Source organism: Neophocaena asiaeorientalis, unplaced genomic scaffold (assembly GCF_003031525.2).
Source record: "Neophocaena asiaeorientalis asiaeorientalis breed wild unplaced genomic scaffold, Neophocaena_asiaeorientalis_V1.1 scaffold962, whole genome shotgun sequence".
NCBI lineage: Eukaryota > Metazoa > Chordata > Mammalia > Artiodactyla > Phocoenidae > Neophocaena > Neophocaena asiaeorientalis.
In genome coordinates, this window is record NW_020174277.1 from 520,054 (window position 1) to 538,433 (window position 18,380).

General features: G+C 44.1%; 1 protein-coding gene across 3 annotated transcripts; it reads left to right on the forward strand.

The window, feature by feature from the left end:
* Positions 1-961: 961 nt before the first annotated feature.
* On the forward strand, positions 962-16,904 carry GSTA4 (glutathione S-transferase alpha 4). Of its 3 annotated transcripts, none has more exons than XM_024755864.1 (7): positions 962-1,054; positions 2,030-2,134; positions 8,577-8,628; positions 10,102-10,234; positions 11,098-11,239; positions 13,060-13,191; positions 16,303-16,904. In XM_024755864.1, the coding sequence occupies exons 2-7, from the start codon at positions 2,045-2,047 to the stop codon at positions 16,423-16,425; spliced, it is 672 nt and encodes a 223-aa protein (XP_024611632.1). In that variant the 5' UTR covers positions 962-1,054; positions 2,030-2,044; the 3' UTR covers positions 16,426-16,904. The 3 variants fall into 3 exon arrangements, with proteins under 3 accessions (XP_024611632.1, XP_024611630.1, XP_024611631.1); XM_024755862.1 differs by having other exon boundaries at positions 973-1,054; positions 10,102-10,285; XM_024755863.1 differs by lacking the exon at positions 962-1,054 and adding an exon at positions 1,648-1,787 and having other exon boundaries at positions 10,102-10,285.
* The last annotated feature ends 1,476 nt before the right edge of the window (positions 16,905-18,380 follow it).

The window sequence follows — 18,380 nt, forward strand, 5'->3', positions numbered from 1 at the left end:
CTGTGGCTTAAAGCAGTTTTGTCGAAAGTGTACAAAATGAAGGAGAAGCTCAAGACGATTCACTGGGTCAAGGAAGAAAGAAGGAGGGAGAGGAGAAAAAAATATATGTATATATAAATATATAGAAAATATACATTATATAGAAAATATATGTGTATATAATATATGTAAATGAATATATATTTTATATATAAATTATATAATCACATTTAATAATGAGTTGTTACATAGCTATATATGGAACTTTGCTTACTTTTCAAAAATGAGTTGTGTTACATAGCTATATATAAAACTTTGCTTATTTTCAAAAACACCTCTTTTGTAAGAATTAATTCCTTTTTTAAAAACATTGTCAAAAGAAAGGCAGACTGCCACGTGCAGCGCCTCATTTGGATGTGTCTGGAGTCTTGGAAGCTTGACTACCCTACGTTCTCCTACAAATGGACCTTGAGAGCTTGTTTGGAGGTTCTAGCAGGGGAGCGCAGCTACTCGTATACCCTTGACCGAAGAACGGTCCTCCTCTAGCGGGGAAGGTCGTCCTCTTCGACCGAGCGCGCAGCTTCGGGAGGGACGCACATGGAGCGGTGAGGGAGGAAGGGGACACCCGCCTAGCCAGCCAGATCAGCCGAATCAACCCTGGCGATCAATGGGGTGACAGATGTCGCAGCCAGATCGCCCTCACATCCAAGAGAACCCTCTTGAGCATGCGGTATATAAACCTGAAGAGATTTTTAACTTTTTGCATAGGTCTACTTGTTTATCTAGTCGGATCTCTAAAAGTCACTTTAAAGTCTTAACCTAACTAACACTTAAATGATCACTTAATCCCTAAAATTGCTAAAATTTGTGCTAAAACGGGCTTAATTTGGGCTTGTTTTCACATTATCCAGCATGCCTTGCAGGTGGGAGGGGCATGCTAAATAGTGCCGTGTCTATTGGTGAAATCCTCCGGAGCCTCGCCCACCGAGAGCGCCTCGGGCGGCCCACGGGTCACCTGGCTGCAGACCGCTTGCTGGGCGCTTCGTGCGGTTCTGGTCACTCCGAGCGGACCCAGGTCTGTCTCCCTTCTGCCGCCCCCACCTGCCCTTTCCCCTCGTCTTGTTTCTCCTGGCTCCGAGCTTCTCACTCTCTCTCCATCCCGGAACCACCCCGCATTCATCCTATTCCTGTCTTCCTGCCCCGGTCCTTTGCGCCCCCGCCCCCATCTGGGCAGACGGGGGCCCCTGGGCTGGGGTGGGGGTCTTGTTTGGCTTGGTGGGTGTGCGTATCATGATTAACCCGCTCTGTGAAGTCGGCAACCCTGGGCGGAAGGCAGGGTCGGATGGTCCCCGGGGCGGGCCGCGCGGGCTGAGCGGCCACGCGGAGCGCCGGGAGCCTATCTCGGCCGCCGATCGGTGGCCTGGGCGCACCCGGGGCTGGGGGCCCGTGTCCGGGCGGGGCGGGGGCGTGCAGGATCCGGGGCCGCCACCGCGGGCCTGCCCACCGACGCAAGTCTTGCGGACAGTAGTAATCCTCGGCCTCCCCACCTCCCTGTTGCTGTGAGGCTCAAATCTGATGCGTGTGAAAGTGAATTTTTGCAGAGGTTCCACGGGTGTGTACGTCTCCTCCGCGGCCCTTGGCGTCTGGACTGTAAAGGCCGAATTTGGGAAATCTCAGATTTTCAAGGTCAAAGTATATGATGTTCTGATTCTGTGAAGTCCCGTGCTGCTAGTACAGATAGATGTCTTTACAGCAAATGGCCCCAGCTTCCCAAGATCCAGAGTAATAAATCGTAACGATATGAAACGGTATGAAAGCCAAGTGTTTTGTTTTGTTTTAAGTTTTAAAATGGTGGTCTGTTTTTATTGAGTGAGGGAAAACGCAATTTAAAAAACGAAAACAAAATCCCTTCCCTTCCAACCACCACAAAACCCCCCCGAACAGTTTTCTGTGCCAAAATCCTGAATATTCATTTAGCGCCTGAGCTGTGGGCTGAGGACTCGAAATTGAGGCTGTTCTTTTGCGAGGAGCTGCTGCGTTTGTTTTTCAGAAAACCTGAAAGGCCATGATGGCTACGAAGCCCAAACTCCACTATCCAAATGGACGAGGCCGCATGGAATCCGTGCGATGGGTTTTAGCTGCCGCTGGAGTCGAGGTACCCTACCTATATGCTGTTTCTGCACAGATTTGTCCTACAACGTTGAGACTTGAGGGAAACGTCAATGGCGGAGCCCTGTCCTCTCCCACTAATATTACAGACCTGCTTCAGTGAGTCAGAAGAGTCCTTCCCCTCAAGACTTTTTCTTTTTATAAATGGAGTGTAGTTGATGAAATTGTATTTAACTTTCAGCTTTAATCATTGGCTTCTGATCTACCACCAGTAAATATTTATTAATGAGGAGAAAACGAATGAACCTGCAATTTGCCAGTTAACAGCCAGAACTTTTGTGAATATAGAATCTCTAGGTGAATTTCGTATTTATTCCAGTGGCTTCAGACTGGCAGCCTTCCTATCTTGTCTGCATTACTTCCTGTATGTTTTGGCCCACGATGGTTTTGGTCTTGTTTTTGTTCTGTTCTTGTAGCTTCTTGTTTATGGAAATTTTCAAATACGAGCAAAGATAGGACATTGCCATGAGATCCATGTACCTGTCACTCAGCTTCAACAACCATCAGCTTTATGCTAATCTTGTTTCACCTATCTCCTCCCCTCTGCTTGCTTTGTTGGGAATATTTTACGTTTCATCTGTGAGTACTTCAGTTTTGCTCTCTAAAAGATGAGCATTTTAAAACATAACCACAATAGCATTATTGCACCCAACAAAATTAACAACAGTTCCTTATTATCAGCTAACAATCTGATTGTCTCAAACAGGCCTCGTTTCAGTCTGGATCTAAATCAGGTCCACACATTGCATTTGATTACGTTTCTTTCAGTATTTAAAAAAATCTGTAACATTTCCTCTGCATTTAAAAAAATAAACTTTGCATTTTGAAATAATTTTAGATTAATAGAAAAGTTCTAAAGATAGTGCAGTGTTCCCGTGTAACTGTCTCTGCCTCCCTTAATGAAAACATCTTACCTAACCACGTCAAAAACCAAGAAATTAACATTGGTGCATAACAAACTACAGACTTTATTCAAATCTGATTGGTTTTTCCACTAATATCCTTTTACTGTTCCAGGATCCAACGTTGTACTTAGTCATTATGTTTCCTTCGCTTTCCTCCATCTGTGACAGTTTCTTAGTCTTTCCTTTATTTCACCACCTTGACGGTCTTGAAAAGTATTGGTCAGGTTTTTTGTAGAATCCTCCACATTTTGGGTTTGTCTGATGTTTTTCTCATGATTAGACCGAGTTTGAGAAAAGAAGACCACGGAGTGAAGTGTCCTTCTTATTACATCATATGAAAGGTTACAGGACATCATGAGTCGTCACTGGTGCAGTTAAGCCTGGTCACTTGGCTCCTTCATTCATCAACTAATTTTCCCTCTGTTCTTTGGAAGAGAATCATTAAATTCAGCCCACACTCCCAAGGATGGGAATAAGCTCTACCTCCTGGTATCTGCATTTAGAATTCTTATGTAAGGAAGATTTGTTCCCCCCCCTTTTATTTATTTATTCCATCATTTGTTTATATCAGCATGAATTTAAGTATATTTATTTTATCCTTTCGATTAAAATTCAATAAGACTTTCTTTTGTTGCTCAAATAGCTCCAGCTTTGGCCACTGAGGCTCTTTCAGGTTGGCTCTTGTGTCCTTTCCATGTAGCCCTTTTTACTTTTTTTTTCCTTCAACATTTTCTCACTTTCTGACACTCCAAGATGCTCCAGGCTAATCTTGTATTTTCCTTGCCCTAGCCCTAGTACTTCTCCAAACAGCCCTGGTCCCTTTTATCAGAAAATGGTATTAGCAGCCAAGATCTGGGTGCCAAGTGTCTGCATTTGTTTCTGGTGCCATTTGTGGAAGAAACTGCGTTTAGAATGCCCCTCATTCTGGATTTGGCGGCTTTACTCTCATTTTAACATGTTCTATTCTCTATATTTCCTGTAAACTACTAGTTGGATCCAGAAGTCTGATCAACTCCAGGCTCCTTTTTTTCTTTCTATCTCTATTTTTTTTTTTCCTGCCAGACTGCAGCAGAGGTGATACTGCGATCATATTTCTCTTGTGCGACATCCGGGGTGCATGACGTCTGCCTGTCTCGTTTTCAGCATTGCTGAGTTTGATCAGTGTGTTCCTGTGACCTTAGCCTGTTCCACACGCTATGAAGTTTCCTCCATCACCCTTTCACGTGTCGTTTGCAGCCTTGATCATCACCATTGTTAGAGGTTACAAAATGGTGATTTTTCTATTTCTATCATTTCACCTAAATTTACTAACTGTGGTACTCTTATAAAGAGTAATTGTTCACTGATTACTTAATTACCTCGAAGTACAGTTCAGATAAGAAAAGCAGGATAGATGCTTGATTCTGCCACTTTTATCAATTTTCAGAATAATGAGTCGTTACCCTAGCAACCTCCAGAGGTGACAAATGAGGGTTGATGGGTTTGGGGTTTTGTTTCTTATGATTGGTTTGGTTTGGTTTGGTTTTGGTTTCCTTACCTATCGTTATAACTCACCACACAGTGTTTTTACAGTTTTCTAAATTAGTCGATATCATTTTTATATACAAGTTCTGGTTTCTGACTTCTCTTGAAAAGTTGGAAGATCTGATGATCCTGGGGCCTCATTTCCATGAGTAGGGACGGTCCCTAGAGATGGACCTTTCTAGCCTGCACAGTCCCCATCATTCCCTATTGTCTCAGGACATATTTTCTAATTGTGTTAAGAGGAAAGCGGAACGATTCTTGATCCTTTGATCACCTGTCACCTGTCTCACCCCTGTATGCTTCTGAGTTTGCAATTATTTAATAGGTTTTGAAGAGGGTGTCTTATATGTGTATGTACTAGAATCCCTTGTCAAAGCTCCTCTTCCCCAGCTTCATTCTGCCCCTCCTACTCTGCTGTGAGTCAGCATTCTTGGCTACAGTCATAGAAACCCAACCCTAAGTAAGAAAAACAAAAAGGAACATGGGTCATGTGATCTACCTACCCTCAACCAGGCAGGCAGTTGGGGTACAGTAATTAGCCCAGCGTGGGTCTCAAGCCCACTCCTCTGACCAGGGTGGAGGGAGCTAGACTGGCCTCCTTCACGAGGGCTGACCACGTGGTTTGCAGGAACAATTCCCAAAAGGTGGTACCAGGGGTCCCTCTCCTTTCTGTGCCCAGTGACATTTTCAGCTACATTTGTGCTCATACAGAGCTGAAACAGGAGGGCCAGGCTGGCAGCCGCTGGGTGAGTTCATGATTCCCAGGGTCACGATGTCGGTTAGAGGCTGATGTGTAAAGCATACGCATCCCAGTAACTAGGTACCTCGCACCTGCTGAGTGACAGCCTGGCCTAATTCAGGGAGTCGGCGTCTTCCATCTCATGCTTGGTTCGAGTCCTCAGACCTCGTTCTGTGCTGGGTGCTGCTTCTCGGCTGCTTGGAGCTTCATGTGCCCAAAGACCACCCCCACCCCATACCTGGTCAGATCCTCCTTGTGGAGAGGGGGATGAACAGTGTAAAAGAGAAGATGTGAAGGCCACAAGCTCCTCATTCAGGACTTCTAGGCAGTTCACTTAGAAGAAGGGGGCGTGCGAAGAGGGAGCGCGTGGTGTGGACGCGGGCACTTCTCCAAGGATCCCAGCGGGAACGGCACCCCATCAGGGCACAGAGACGGCTGATGGTGTGGATGGAAGTCGCACGCTGTCTCTCCTTACAGCCCGGAGCAGCAGCCAGACAGTCGCCAGCTTCTCCAAGCTCTGCCTGGGGACTTTTTCCCTTCCTCCCTCTCCTACCCTCTAATCTCCTGTTCCGGTGCTAGATTCTTCTTACAGACCAAGTTTTATAAAGTTTGACTGAAGAGAGCTTCTCTAGTGAGAGAGAGCATGCATTTTGCTACATGTTCCCAGAAGTCAAAAACCAGAATCGGAACAATTTGGAAGGAATTTTTAAAAAAGTTTTTTTAAATTGAAGTATAGTTGATTTCGGGTGTACAGCAACGTGATCCAGTTAAATATATCTTGCACATTATTTTCCATTATAGCTTATAACAAGATACTGAATATAGTTCCCTGTGCTGTACAGTAGGTCCTTTTGTTTATCTATTTTATATATAGTAGTGTGTATCTGTTAATCCCAAACTCCTAATTTATCCCTCCCCCACCCCCTTTCCCCCCTGGTAGCCATAAGTTTGTTTTCTATGTGTATGAGTCCATTTCTGTTTTGTAAATAAGTTCATTTGTGTCATTTTTTTTTAGATTCCACATATAAGTGATATCATATGATATTTGTCTTTCTCTGTCTGACTTACTTTGCTTAGTGTGTTAATCTCTAGGTCCATCCATATTGCTTGGAAGCACTCGTTTTTTTAAAATGTACATTTCTGGTCTCTCCCAACTACTGGATGTGAATCTCTGAGGGATGAGCCTAGAGACACACACACACACACACACACACACACACACACTTCCCCATGTGCTTTATAAATGATTGTGGTCATGAAAGTGTGAGAGCCGTGGTGCAGAGGGGACACCACCAACATCACACCTGACCAGGTGGGCATTTGGACAAATGCCCAGAACATTCTTGCCCTGAAGTTACTGCTTCCTGGGCCACAGATGGAGTGCCTCTAGGGGCACTGAGGCCCCCTTCTCACACGGGAGGACCCTGGGAGTAGGAGAAGCCATGCCTACACATCCTGATGCCCGTTGAGGCGGAAGAGAGAATGGCCATGTCTATGCTGTCAGCTCTGTCCCTCCTGGGATGATGGGGCAGCGCAGGGAGAGATGCTAGTGGGGAACCATCTGGGGACTCAGTGGGCATGTGAAGGGCATCAGTACATTAGCACGAGTTTTATCTATCACAAGAAAAGAAACTTTTCAGTGTTTTTCCCCGCCCCACCCAGCCTTTTAGTTTGAAAACTTGAAAACCTACAGAAAAGTTGTAATAGTACAATGGACACCTTCTAACTAAATTGACTAGTTGTTAACATTTTGCCATGTTTGCTTCTTTCCCTCTTCTCTCTCTGCTTTATTTATTCTTAATCACTTGAAAGTAAGTTACAGACATCAGCATGTATCTCCCTGTTAAGAAAGAAAGAAAGAATTGTCCTAATAACTGCAATATCATTGTCACAACTAAGAAAGTTAGCACTAACTTTACGACATCTAATATACAATTCATATTCAGAAGTTCCCTCTCGCCCCCCAGAAGTCTATGTAACTGTTATTTAACTATTTAGCAGTTATAACTGCCCCTCCCCCCATCCGGGATCTAATCAAGATTCAGATATTTGGTGGTTATTTCTCTAGTCTCTTTTCATCTGTCAATAGAACAGAGCCTGCATTTTGTTCATTTCTTCCCTACCCTTCACTTAACAGAAAAGGAACGTGTGAAGGAGGAATTGACTCTCTTGCATGAATTTCTGGCAACAGACGTAAGGAATCAGTTATATGACTTGGAGGCCAAATGACATAAAGAATTATCAGAAGAGGGCTACCTGGCTAAAGTCGATTCCCTTTTACATAAAGGTTTGCCCTTGAGAGCAGAATTCATGCTTTTGGTCGGGAAGAGGACAGATGGCTAGGAAACGGGAGCCAGACAAGTGGTGAGGACCACAGAGTGGGAACAGCAGAGGCAGAAAGTTCCCCAGACCAGTTTCCAAACCTTGCACATCCTGGAGGAGCTTAGAAACAAAACAGGCCATTTATGTCACAGAGTGTCCCACATCCTGGATATGCCCCATTTTCACCTTGCAGTTTGATCCAAGTGAAATCGGTTGGCGAGCTCTTTCTGCAGTGGTGCAGTGTCCTTACTGTGGCACAGCAGGGAGCACGTGATGTCTCAGGATGTCCCCCGGTGGGGAGCTGGGTTTGACCACTTGGTTCGTTGGATGGTGGGATCTCCAGATCTGCAGAGATGTTTTTTCTTTGTCATAGTAAGGAACTTGTGGGGTGACACTTTGAGATTGTGTGAATATTCTGTGCCCCATGACCCAATGATTTCAGCATCCATTATGATCCTTATCAGAGTCAGTTATTACATTATAGGGTGAAAATTGGTGATTTTCTAATTTTATCATTAATTAGGAATAATTCTACGTTAATTAGTGCTAATTCTGTAAAAGAGAGCTTTTCTTCTCCCTTTGTTTTTTAGAATCATCACTTATGGACACAGGGATTTTTTTGTTGTGTTCTAATCCATAACTGATATCACTCTTTTCGATATTTAAATTGTCCCAGATGTGGCTAGAGAATCCCTCGGGTAGGGTCCTGCATGCCTTTGCTTTTGACATATCCGTTAGTCTTTGAGTACGTCCTCACTTTCTGACATAACAGAGTCAACCTTTGCTTCTGGGAGTCCAGTGATATTTAGAAACAAGATGTGGGTACTGAATCTGCTCTTTCTCTCTGCTTCTGAGGCAGTTTAACTTGGTATTTTCAGTCCTGAACCTGGAATGACATTTCGCTTCTTTTTTTGGGGGGGGTGTCTTTTTGAATTTAGTTTGATGAAGACTTTTTAGAAACAAAAGAACAGTTGCAGAAGTTGCAGGATGGTGAGTATCAAAATGTATTACTGTCGGTAATGCTGATTTTCCTTTCTAAGAACCCATATTTACGTGGAAGGGCAAAGATACTGCTGACACTAAGAATCCAGACCAGTATCCTAAAACCAGACAAGCAAGAGGAAACAGGAGGTGAAATTGCCAGGAAGTCTCTCCGTATTCAGTAGTTCTATAAAAGCCGGCGAAAGGGAAGGAGCCAGTTCCTCCCTCTGTCCCAGTGGGCAGCCCTTCTCCATCTCTCTCTCCTCCCCCGCCCTCCTCTACCTTTCCCCCCTTTCTTCCTCTCCCTCATCCCCTCCCTCCTCATTTTCCACCTCCTCTGAATTACCTGAGGCATCTGCACCTGCTTGAAGTACGCAGGTAAAAGTCACCATTTACACTGGGCTGCTTTCTGAAATAAGTACAAACAGGTGTGACATCAGTGAAGGGCCCCCTTTTAACTCCTGGTCACACCTCCCCCTCCACACCCAGGCCCCTGTAAGCATCCTCCCTCCCGACCATCAGCAGGATCCTGAGGCCCAACTCAAGGCTCCTCGGAGAGGGACCAGCTCTGCAGGGCTGTGATGCCCCCATCATGAGTGACACTGCCTGGCGTCACTAGGCCTGTGCTGAGCACACATCTCCCCTTGACCCGCATGCGCCCCCAAGCCTTGAACCCCCCAGGGCTGGGCCGTATGCTATACTTGCAACTCTCCCCGACGTTTGGTGTGGGGAAAGTGTTTGAGACAGGCTTCTTGAAGAAAGCAGTGGGTTACTTTTTGACCAGTGACAGCGTACTCGGTGGTAGGTGGACTGTGATAGTGGACGCCTGTACGTGAGTATCAGCTGGTGACTTAGGTTTCATGATCAGATTGTCAAAGCAGTGCAGTCATAGAACATTCTAGAGCGATGGGAATGTTCTGTTCTACAATGGCCAGCGCAGGAGCCACCAGCCACATGTGGCTTTTGAGCACTTGTAACGTGTCCAGGGCAACTAACAAAGTGAGTTCAAAAGTTTGATTAATTTAGAGTTCCCTGGTGGCCTAGTGGTTAGGATTCTGGGCTTTCACCGTTGTGGGGCCCAGGTTCAATCCCTGGTCAGGGAACTAAGATCCTGTAAGCTGTGCATCGCAGCCACACACACAAAAAATTGATTAACTTAAATTTAGGTTTAACTATACACACGCTGCTTACTGGCTACTGTATTGGCCAGCGCACCTCTAAAAAGACGTTTTCACTACATCTCCCCTACCCTTTGTCACTGGAGCTAGGTGACACTGGAGCTGGAGTGAAAGTCAGAAGGGAGGATTTGGATCAATGCTAGTTTTCAGGCTTGTTTTATGGCTAAATCTGCACCCCTGAATGAAGTTGGGGGAGCTTTACACTGTTTCCTAAGGCTGTGATCCCACTGTCCCTTTTCATTCAGCATGTTTTGGTGGGGGTGCAGGGAAGAGATCACTTCTAACTCTGGGCTTCCATTCCCAGGTAACCACCTGCTGTTCCAACAAGTGCCAATGGTTGAAATTGATGGGATGAAGCTAGTGCAGACCCGGAGCATCCTCCACTATATAGCAGACAAGCACCATCTCTTCGGCAAAGATCTCAAGGAGAGAACCCTGTACTGTGGCCCCTCTGGCGTGTTCTCACTTGTCCACTTACCGATCCTTAAGTGATTAGTCGTCCACTTCATGTCCTGTATCGTTAGTGGGAACAGGGAACAAAGCCCCAGAAAGGTCAAGACCAGTTGGAAAATCAGTACAGAGAGTCTGAGTAAAATGAGAGAAAGGAATTGAATTCAGATATTAGAGCCTGTGTCTGGGGTGTGGTGCAGGTTTCAACATGTTTAAATGCTTTGATAGTTTTTTTTTTTTTACCTTTCTTGCAAATGTATTGTCACTGAGTATTAGGAATAGAAAGCTGCTGTGACATTCAAGGCCCGGGATACTGTGCACTGGATTATAATTTGAACTCAGAGCCTGGTCCTTGTACCTCCTGGATCATGACCCAGGGCAAAGCGTTACGCTCCAGTGTCCTGATGAGTTTCCAGTATGATGGGGATAATAACAGCACATTCCTCATAATGCCATAGGATTCAATGAAATATCGGATAGAGAGTGTTTAGCACCGTGCCTGGTACACACCAAGCATCCTATAAATAATACCCACTATTTTTACAAATGTGAAGCTCCACCCGCACCAAGCCCGGGTGCTGGAGTGAGGGTGGCGGAGTAGGGGCCAGGAGAGAGGACATTCGTGGCTCTTGTGCTTCGAGATGCGTGACAGGTTTTTCTGAAAGATTTTTCTGAATCGCAGCTAGAATTGACTTTGCATCTTTGCTCTAAAGGGACAGGTGGAGATGAATGCTTCTTGGTGCTTAAGTTGCCAGAGCCTTAAGAGAAAAACACTCTAGATACTTAGTTGTGGAAGCCAGTGAGTTCAAAGAGAGGGGTGACTGAGAAAACGCTCTTTCGTGTTTTGAAGGATTGACATGTATGTGGAGGGGACCCTGGATCTTCTGGAACTGATCATCATGCATCCTTTCCTCAAACCAGACGATCAGCAAAAGGAAGTGGTGAACATGGCCCAGAAGGCTATAATCAGATACTTTCCTGTGTTCGAAAAGGTAGGTGGCAGTGAAGCCTGTGAACACGGCATCACCAGACCACAAACGCCCCTTTCTGCTCAGCTGGAGTAAAGCCGAGCCCTGCTAGACCAACCTCCTGGACTCCCGAGGGCTCACAGGTGCCATCGGCACAAAGCCAGGATGTCTTGGAGCCTCCCAGACTCTTCCAGAGTCTTCCGTGTTTTCTGGGAAAAAGATGGGCTCACCCATGTGTGCACTGTCATTGCTTACATTCGCCAGGTGCCACCTTGTGCACGATACAGAAGAGAAGAAGCCACCTACTTCATTCATTCTTTCATCATCCTACCTGATAGTTTGGTATAAAGAGAAGAACCATTGCTGTTTTATTTCTCTTCCCTGTGCCCTTTTTGTTTTCTCTTTTGTTATTTCTTGTCTCATTACCATATCTGTTTTTCTGAGCTTCAAACTCCTCCTCTCTTTTCCTCAACTCAGATGGACTATTTTAAATGCTTTAGTTAAAAACCAAGAGAATGTGAAAATCTGGAATTGGCAGACTTCCTCTGGCCATTGATGTGGAATTACATGTAAGAAGGAGGAGAGATATTTTCTGAGTGTTTCTGTCCTTGGTTTCGTAGCCTCTTTTTTTTTGTTTAGTTTTTTTCTTTGCTTTTTTTTTTTTTTTTTGCGGTTCGCGGGTCTCTCACTGTTGTGGCCTCTCCCGTTGCATAGCAACAGGCTCTAGACGCGCAGGCTCAGCGGCCATGGCTCACGGGCCCAGCCGCTCCGAGGCATATGGGATCTTCCCGGACCGGGGCACGAACCTGTGTCCCCTGCATCGGCAGGCCGACTCTCAACCACTGTGCCACCAGGGAAGCCTGGTTTCGTGGCATCTTGCCCATAGGCAGTTTGTGAATGTAAAATACGATGATGCAGAAATGTGCTGGGACGAGGGAGGAACAGGTGCCTTGGAGAAGGGTCACTGCCAGTTCCTCTGTCCCTGTGGCCCAGATTGTGTCAGGGCTCCACCGAACATATGAGCTAAATAATTGTCACCTTCTTTTTACCCGTAATGAAATAGAATCACAGAGAGACTGGGTGACATGCCTTAGTCAGGAGCCAGGACTGCAACTCTGGACTCTTCGTCCTCTCCCTGTCTGGCTCCAGTAACGCTGTTTGATTTGGAGTCATATTAGGGTCCTTGTCACACACACGTAAACACATACTGACACTCATGGACATCCGCAAAGGGCATCTTCCCTGTTCTACCACTGTTCCTTGCCCCTTCCCGATCACCGTCTATTCCTGTGAATCTCTGCACCTGTGTTACTCTCAAAATGGGAGTCAGGATGAACTCTCATTCTTTTAATGTTCCCTGTCTTAGAAGATGTGAAAGGAAGCCTGCTTTTTTACTGTCATGTCTAGTTTATGACTGTGAGTCCTGACACACAGAAACACAGAACTGGCAAATGAGATCAGACTCCTTGGACAGGACCAGTGGCTTACGTCTTACATCACTTCCCCTGAGTGCATCAGGGCTAATTCTTTTCTTTAGATACATTTATGGAATAGAGGTATCCTTTTAAAGCCCTGGATGCTAAATCTAGAATTAATAGTTCCTTCCCTTTTTTTAGGGTCTCGTTCTGATGTAAAGCAGATACTTAAGGATGCTTTCATTTCTACACCTTTTTTGCTCTCTCCCTCTCATATAGGGAACTTCTTCTTAGTTGATGTTATTCGTAAAAGGATAAAAGGACAAGGTTGTAGTTTCAGCCCTTCTCAGATACTGCACTGATTCCACAGCTTCATCATTTTCTCCATCTCAAGTATTATAACCAATGTAAAATGTTTATACCCTGCAGGTTTTACGGGGTCATGGACAAAGGTTTCTTGTTGGTAATCAGCTGAGCCTTGCAGACATAATTCTACTCCAGACCATTTTGGCTCTAGAAGAGAAAATTCCTAATATCCTGTCTGCCTTTCCTCACCTCCAGGTACATAAAACGTTTGAGAAGATTGGCCCAGAACTCTTAGGCCTTCCTTCGATATCTGTTGTTTGGTAGGCTGTGTATGTGTGTGTGTGTGTAATTCTTTTAGGTTCTAGTTAGTAAAATGAAATGAAGGTGCAGGCTTGAAATTGGTTTCCTGGTTCCCAGACCCTTAGAGCTGAAAGATCGTTTACGTGTGAAAGAAGTTGTCCCTCGATATTGTTGCATGACTACACTCTTGCAACAAACTCCATACACAGTTTGCCAGTAGGGACCTGCTGTAGACGTAGCTGTAGGGACTAGGGGCTACTCATCTGCTTGTGCTGTATGTGCTGACGGGAGGACCCGAGAGTCGCCGTCAAAAACAGCCTCGTCATCAGGGTGTGGCTCCCTTTCTCAGAAATAACATGGTCTCAAATTGGAAATTTTGGAGTCTGAATTCTGAGAGCTAATAAGAGGCACCCTAAACATCACCCCAGAAAATTCTCCCCATTCTTCTTCCTCAAATTCCAAGGACAGACATTTGTGCGTGACTCAGTTTATGTTTCGGTGTTATTCTTACAGGATCGATCATAGAATTTAGAAGCAGAAAAGGGCTTTAAAAAGCAAGTTTCATCCAATGTCTTCAATATATTGAATACATATGAAGAAATAGAGACCCAGGGTAAAGGCGTCAGCAGCCTGATGGCCTCGTTAATGGGTATCTCAACTTTGTCTAGAATCTTAGCCTTTTATCTCCAAATGCAATGGGCTTTCTTCTGTGCTGGTGGGTTGGTCCCTTGGGCCAAATCAGGCCTGCCATGTGTTTTTGTATCACTCTTGAGCTAAGAGTGGTTTTTACATTTTTAAATGGTTGAAAAACTATCAAAAGAATAGTGATACTTCCTGACACATGAAATTATGTGAAGTTCGAATTTCAGTGTCCGTTGTCCGTAAATACATTTCATTGGCACAAAGCCAGGCCCATTCACTCATGCGTTGTCTAAGGCTGCTTTTGTGCTACCACAGCAGAGGTGAGTCGTTCTGATACAGACCATATGGCCTGCAAAGCCTAGAATATTTACTAACTGGTCCTTTATAGAGAAAGGTTGCCAATCCCCTATAAAGACCAGACGGACACATCTTTGACCAAGTTATCAAAAGCCAAGAGAGACACACGCTAAATCTCCAAAGAGTAGTAACACATATACTTTAAAAAAAATTTTTTTCCCAAGTCTAGTGAACATCATTTGGACATACTAATGAGGACAGCAACCACCGGTTAAATACATAGACCCAGAAAATGAGAACAGAAATCTTCAACAAGGCAAATAGCCATTATGTAGTTTAGCTCTCTGTTCCTTTCTTCCTGCAGGCACAGAGATAGGCTTCTTTTTTTTTTTTTTTCCGGTACACAGGCCTCTCACTGCTGTGGTCTCTCCCGTCGCGGAGCACAGGCTCCGGACGCACAGGCTCAGCGGCCATGGCTCACGGACCCAGCCACTCCGCGGCATGTGGGATCCTCCCGGACCGGGGCACGAACCTGTGTCCCCTGCATCGGCAAGCGGACTCTCAACCACTGTGCCACCAGGGAAGCCCGAAACGGGCATTTTAAAGTTTGACTTTAATACCAATAGATCCCTGAAATGGCCCAAGGACCTGTGGATATTTTCCATCCATGATGCTAACAATTTGTTTTTAAATCCCAGGTACTTCTGTGTAAACAAATTTAATACCCCAACAGGTCAAGTATCAATATTAAAGGACTTCAAAATCTAACACCAGATCTGATTAAATTAAAGGGTCACTCTTGCATTGATTAAAGGGGGAAAAAAAAGTCAAAAGTCACAAAATGTTTATTATACATGACCTGTGTAAGCCCCAGGTAAATCTTGAAATGATAAATCCTTTGGAAAAAGCTTCTAATTTTTGGTAATAACACAAATAATACAAATACCATAATACAAATAGTTCAAATAAGTAATAAGAAGAGAAGATTGTCATACTTACGTAGAATTAATTGACATAATTATTAGAGTTTTTGTTAATATTAGTGATATATGTATGAATGTTTGTATGCCTGCTTAATTAAGGCTGTGCTTTGTACATAGTAGACATTTAATAAATAGTAGCTTTTTAAATAAATGACCTCTTTATTTTGAAAGATTTTGTTAGAATACTTATATATGATGGATATACAGTTCTTTGTATAGTTCAGAATTTTCACCAGATCAAATGGATTTTTCTTCTTAATTACTGAAAATTGGTAAGATTTGACTCTATGAGTGAAAAATAAGATTTTTTTTCCTCCATTACAGTTAACGTGAATATCTGGTATCTGATAACTGAGCCCTAGGCTACAAAAAAATGCAACTGGCCATCTTTCACACATAGCCAGAAAGAGGATTCATTTGTTAATAGGAGTAAAACTGTCAAGGCAGCTGAATCTTAAAATGTAACTTGTACTATCTGATGAATTTTTAAAACAATTTTATTTAAGTGACTTTTATTTAAATGCATTTTTTCTGAGATCAATACATTTGAGGTACTTCCTATGTCTTTTTCGTCCTTCCTTTTTTCATTTAAGCAAGTATACTCCTATCCTAAGTACCTTTTTAATTTTTCTGTCTCTGAAAAGAGTTCACATCTTGGTATGAACTGTGAGATTTGTATAGAGCCTGGCCTAGATTCCAGCCACTGTTGGCAGAGATTATAAATGATCATACCAAGAGATCAGACCCTAAACAGGTGCTGGATGACAGTTCTATTTGGATCTCTATAGCAAATATTTATTGAATGTATTCTGATGGACCATTTTGGGGGTTTTTTTTTTGTTTACTTTTTTATTGAAGCATAGTTGATTTACAGTGTTGTGTTAATTTCTGCTGTACAGCAAAATGACTCAGTTATACACATATCTATTATATTCTTTTTTATATTCTTTTCTATTGTGGTTTATCCCAGGATGTTGAATATAGTTCCCTGTGCTGTACGGTAGGAACTTGTTGTTTATCCATTCTATATGTAATAGTTTGCATCTACTAACCCCAAACTGATGGGCCATCTTGCACCGCCCTATTTTCGTAGAAATGAATACCTTTGCTTTTAGCCTTGAACTTTTGCGTTTTCCCTTTGCAGGAGTTCACAGTGAAAATAAGTAATATCCCTACAATTAAGAAATTCCTTGAACCTGGCAGCAAGAGGAAGCCTCCTCCGGATGACATCTATGTGAGAACCGTGTACAACATCTTCATGCCGTAGGACAGCAGCACGGCTGTGAGTGAGCGCTGTCCCCCAGAAATCGCTGTGTCCACAGTTGTGTCTTAATTGAAGCCAGGCTGCCGTGATCCAGCTCTGTCGTGGTGCTGTGTATATTGTTCCTAAGTTGGTCTTTCATGTCAAGGAGATCTCTTTTAGAAACATCAACCTTTTTTGTCCAGTGAGTGATTGTTACGGGACCTCTTCTGAACACCTTTTTGGAGGGGCTGGCATTTAAGTTAGATCTGCTCTGTCTACTCATTTCCTGGTAACAAGGATGGGTAGGACTTCATGTTGTCCCCTGAGCTTCTTTTCTCCTCTCCTTATCCCATTCTCAACCCCCTCCAGTCTCTTCCTGTTTTCAGCGTCTAATAACAATGGAATTCACTAGATAGTAACTCTCCTCTGAGCTATAATAATAATAGATCCATGGTAGTAATGAATGCCATTGATATTTGCTAAAATAAAGGATTTACAATTCATTGCCCTGCTGCTAGAATTTTTAAATTAAATCGTTTGGAATACATTCACATGGTTCAAATATCAAAAAAGTATAAAAGGCTATACAGTTGGAAGTGTTCTTTTCAGCCCTGTCCCCCCAGTTTTCTTTGGTTCTGCTCCCTACAGGCAAACATCATTATCATTTGTATAATCCTTCCAGTTATATTTGACACAAGTATAAGAAAATATAAATATATTTAACTTTTGTCCTCTTACTACCCAAATGGTTATTTGGAGGCTTCTAATTTTTTGCATTTCAGAACTAAAAGTATGGCTTATTAATACTGCTTTAAACATGTGTTGACTTACATCTCAAATATTAATTGAGCACCTGTTATGTGCCAAGCATGGTGCCAGGAGACAAAACCTTAGATCAGAGGCCTAGATCAGAATATTTTGCTTTAGAAAAAATTCACCACGCAGTAGGCAAGATAGATGTGTCAACAGCAGAAGTAATTTTAGATAAGAAAGAATTGCCGCTTTGAGAGTGTCTAATAATTAGGAATTTAAAAACGGGAAAAAGGCACGTGTTTGATCCGCGTCTCATAAAGTGGACACACTCATTCCTTACTACAGGAGGGATTTTTGCCCAGATGTGAAAAACAGACAGTTGCGAGGTGATCCTTAATGCCTGTCCCAGTCAATGCAAGCCCCTCAGGGTTTTATTAGAGGAAAATGCAACTCAGACGTGAAGATTGTTCTCTGTCTTCACACTTTCACAATGCAAGCACTCTGTCGTCGCTCTAATATTTACAACTACTAAAGGAGCAGAGGCAGGGCAGCAGGCGCACCACTGGGCGGGCCCGAGGAGCACTGGTGGTCCCGGCTGATGTTTCCGCCAGCCTCCTGGGAGCAAGAGAACAAAAAGAAGGAAATGGGGATGGGGATGCAGTAAAGAGTCTCACCTTCCCCAGAGACAGGTCTGGCCTTGGCTTCTGGGAGGTGATGTCTAAGCCTTGGAACCTCTCCTACCATTTTGGTGGGATTTTACTATCCAGAGACACGCCCGTTAGGAGTATCTCTGTTTGCCGGGGGCCCTGGGCCAGCCAGATAACAACTATGTGATTTCGGGTGTAGGCTTTGAGCCGCACCAACAATATGATGTTGGGCAGGGGCTCCGGGTCATGTGGGGTCAGCTCCACTCTGGAGGGGCTGGAGACAGATCAGCCACTTGGGCGGTCAGTCATGCCCACACGATGGCGCTCCTGTAAACTTCTGGCCTCAGACGCGGGTGGGCTTCCCCAGTGACAGAATTCTGTTGTCACACATGCTTGTCAGGAGGAGTTAGCGCTGTCCATGGCTCTGCAGAATGAAGACCTCTGGGCGCTGCGAGCCTGGAACACTCCTGGACTCTGCCCTGTGCATCTCTTCCCTGGGCCGATTTCTATCTGTATCCTCTCCGTGTAATAAACCGAAGCTGTGAGTAGGACCGTTTTCTGTGAGCTCTGCGAGTACTT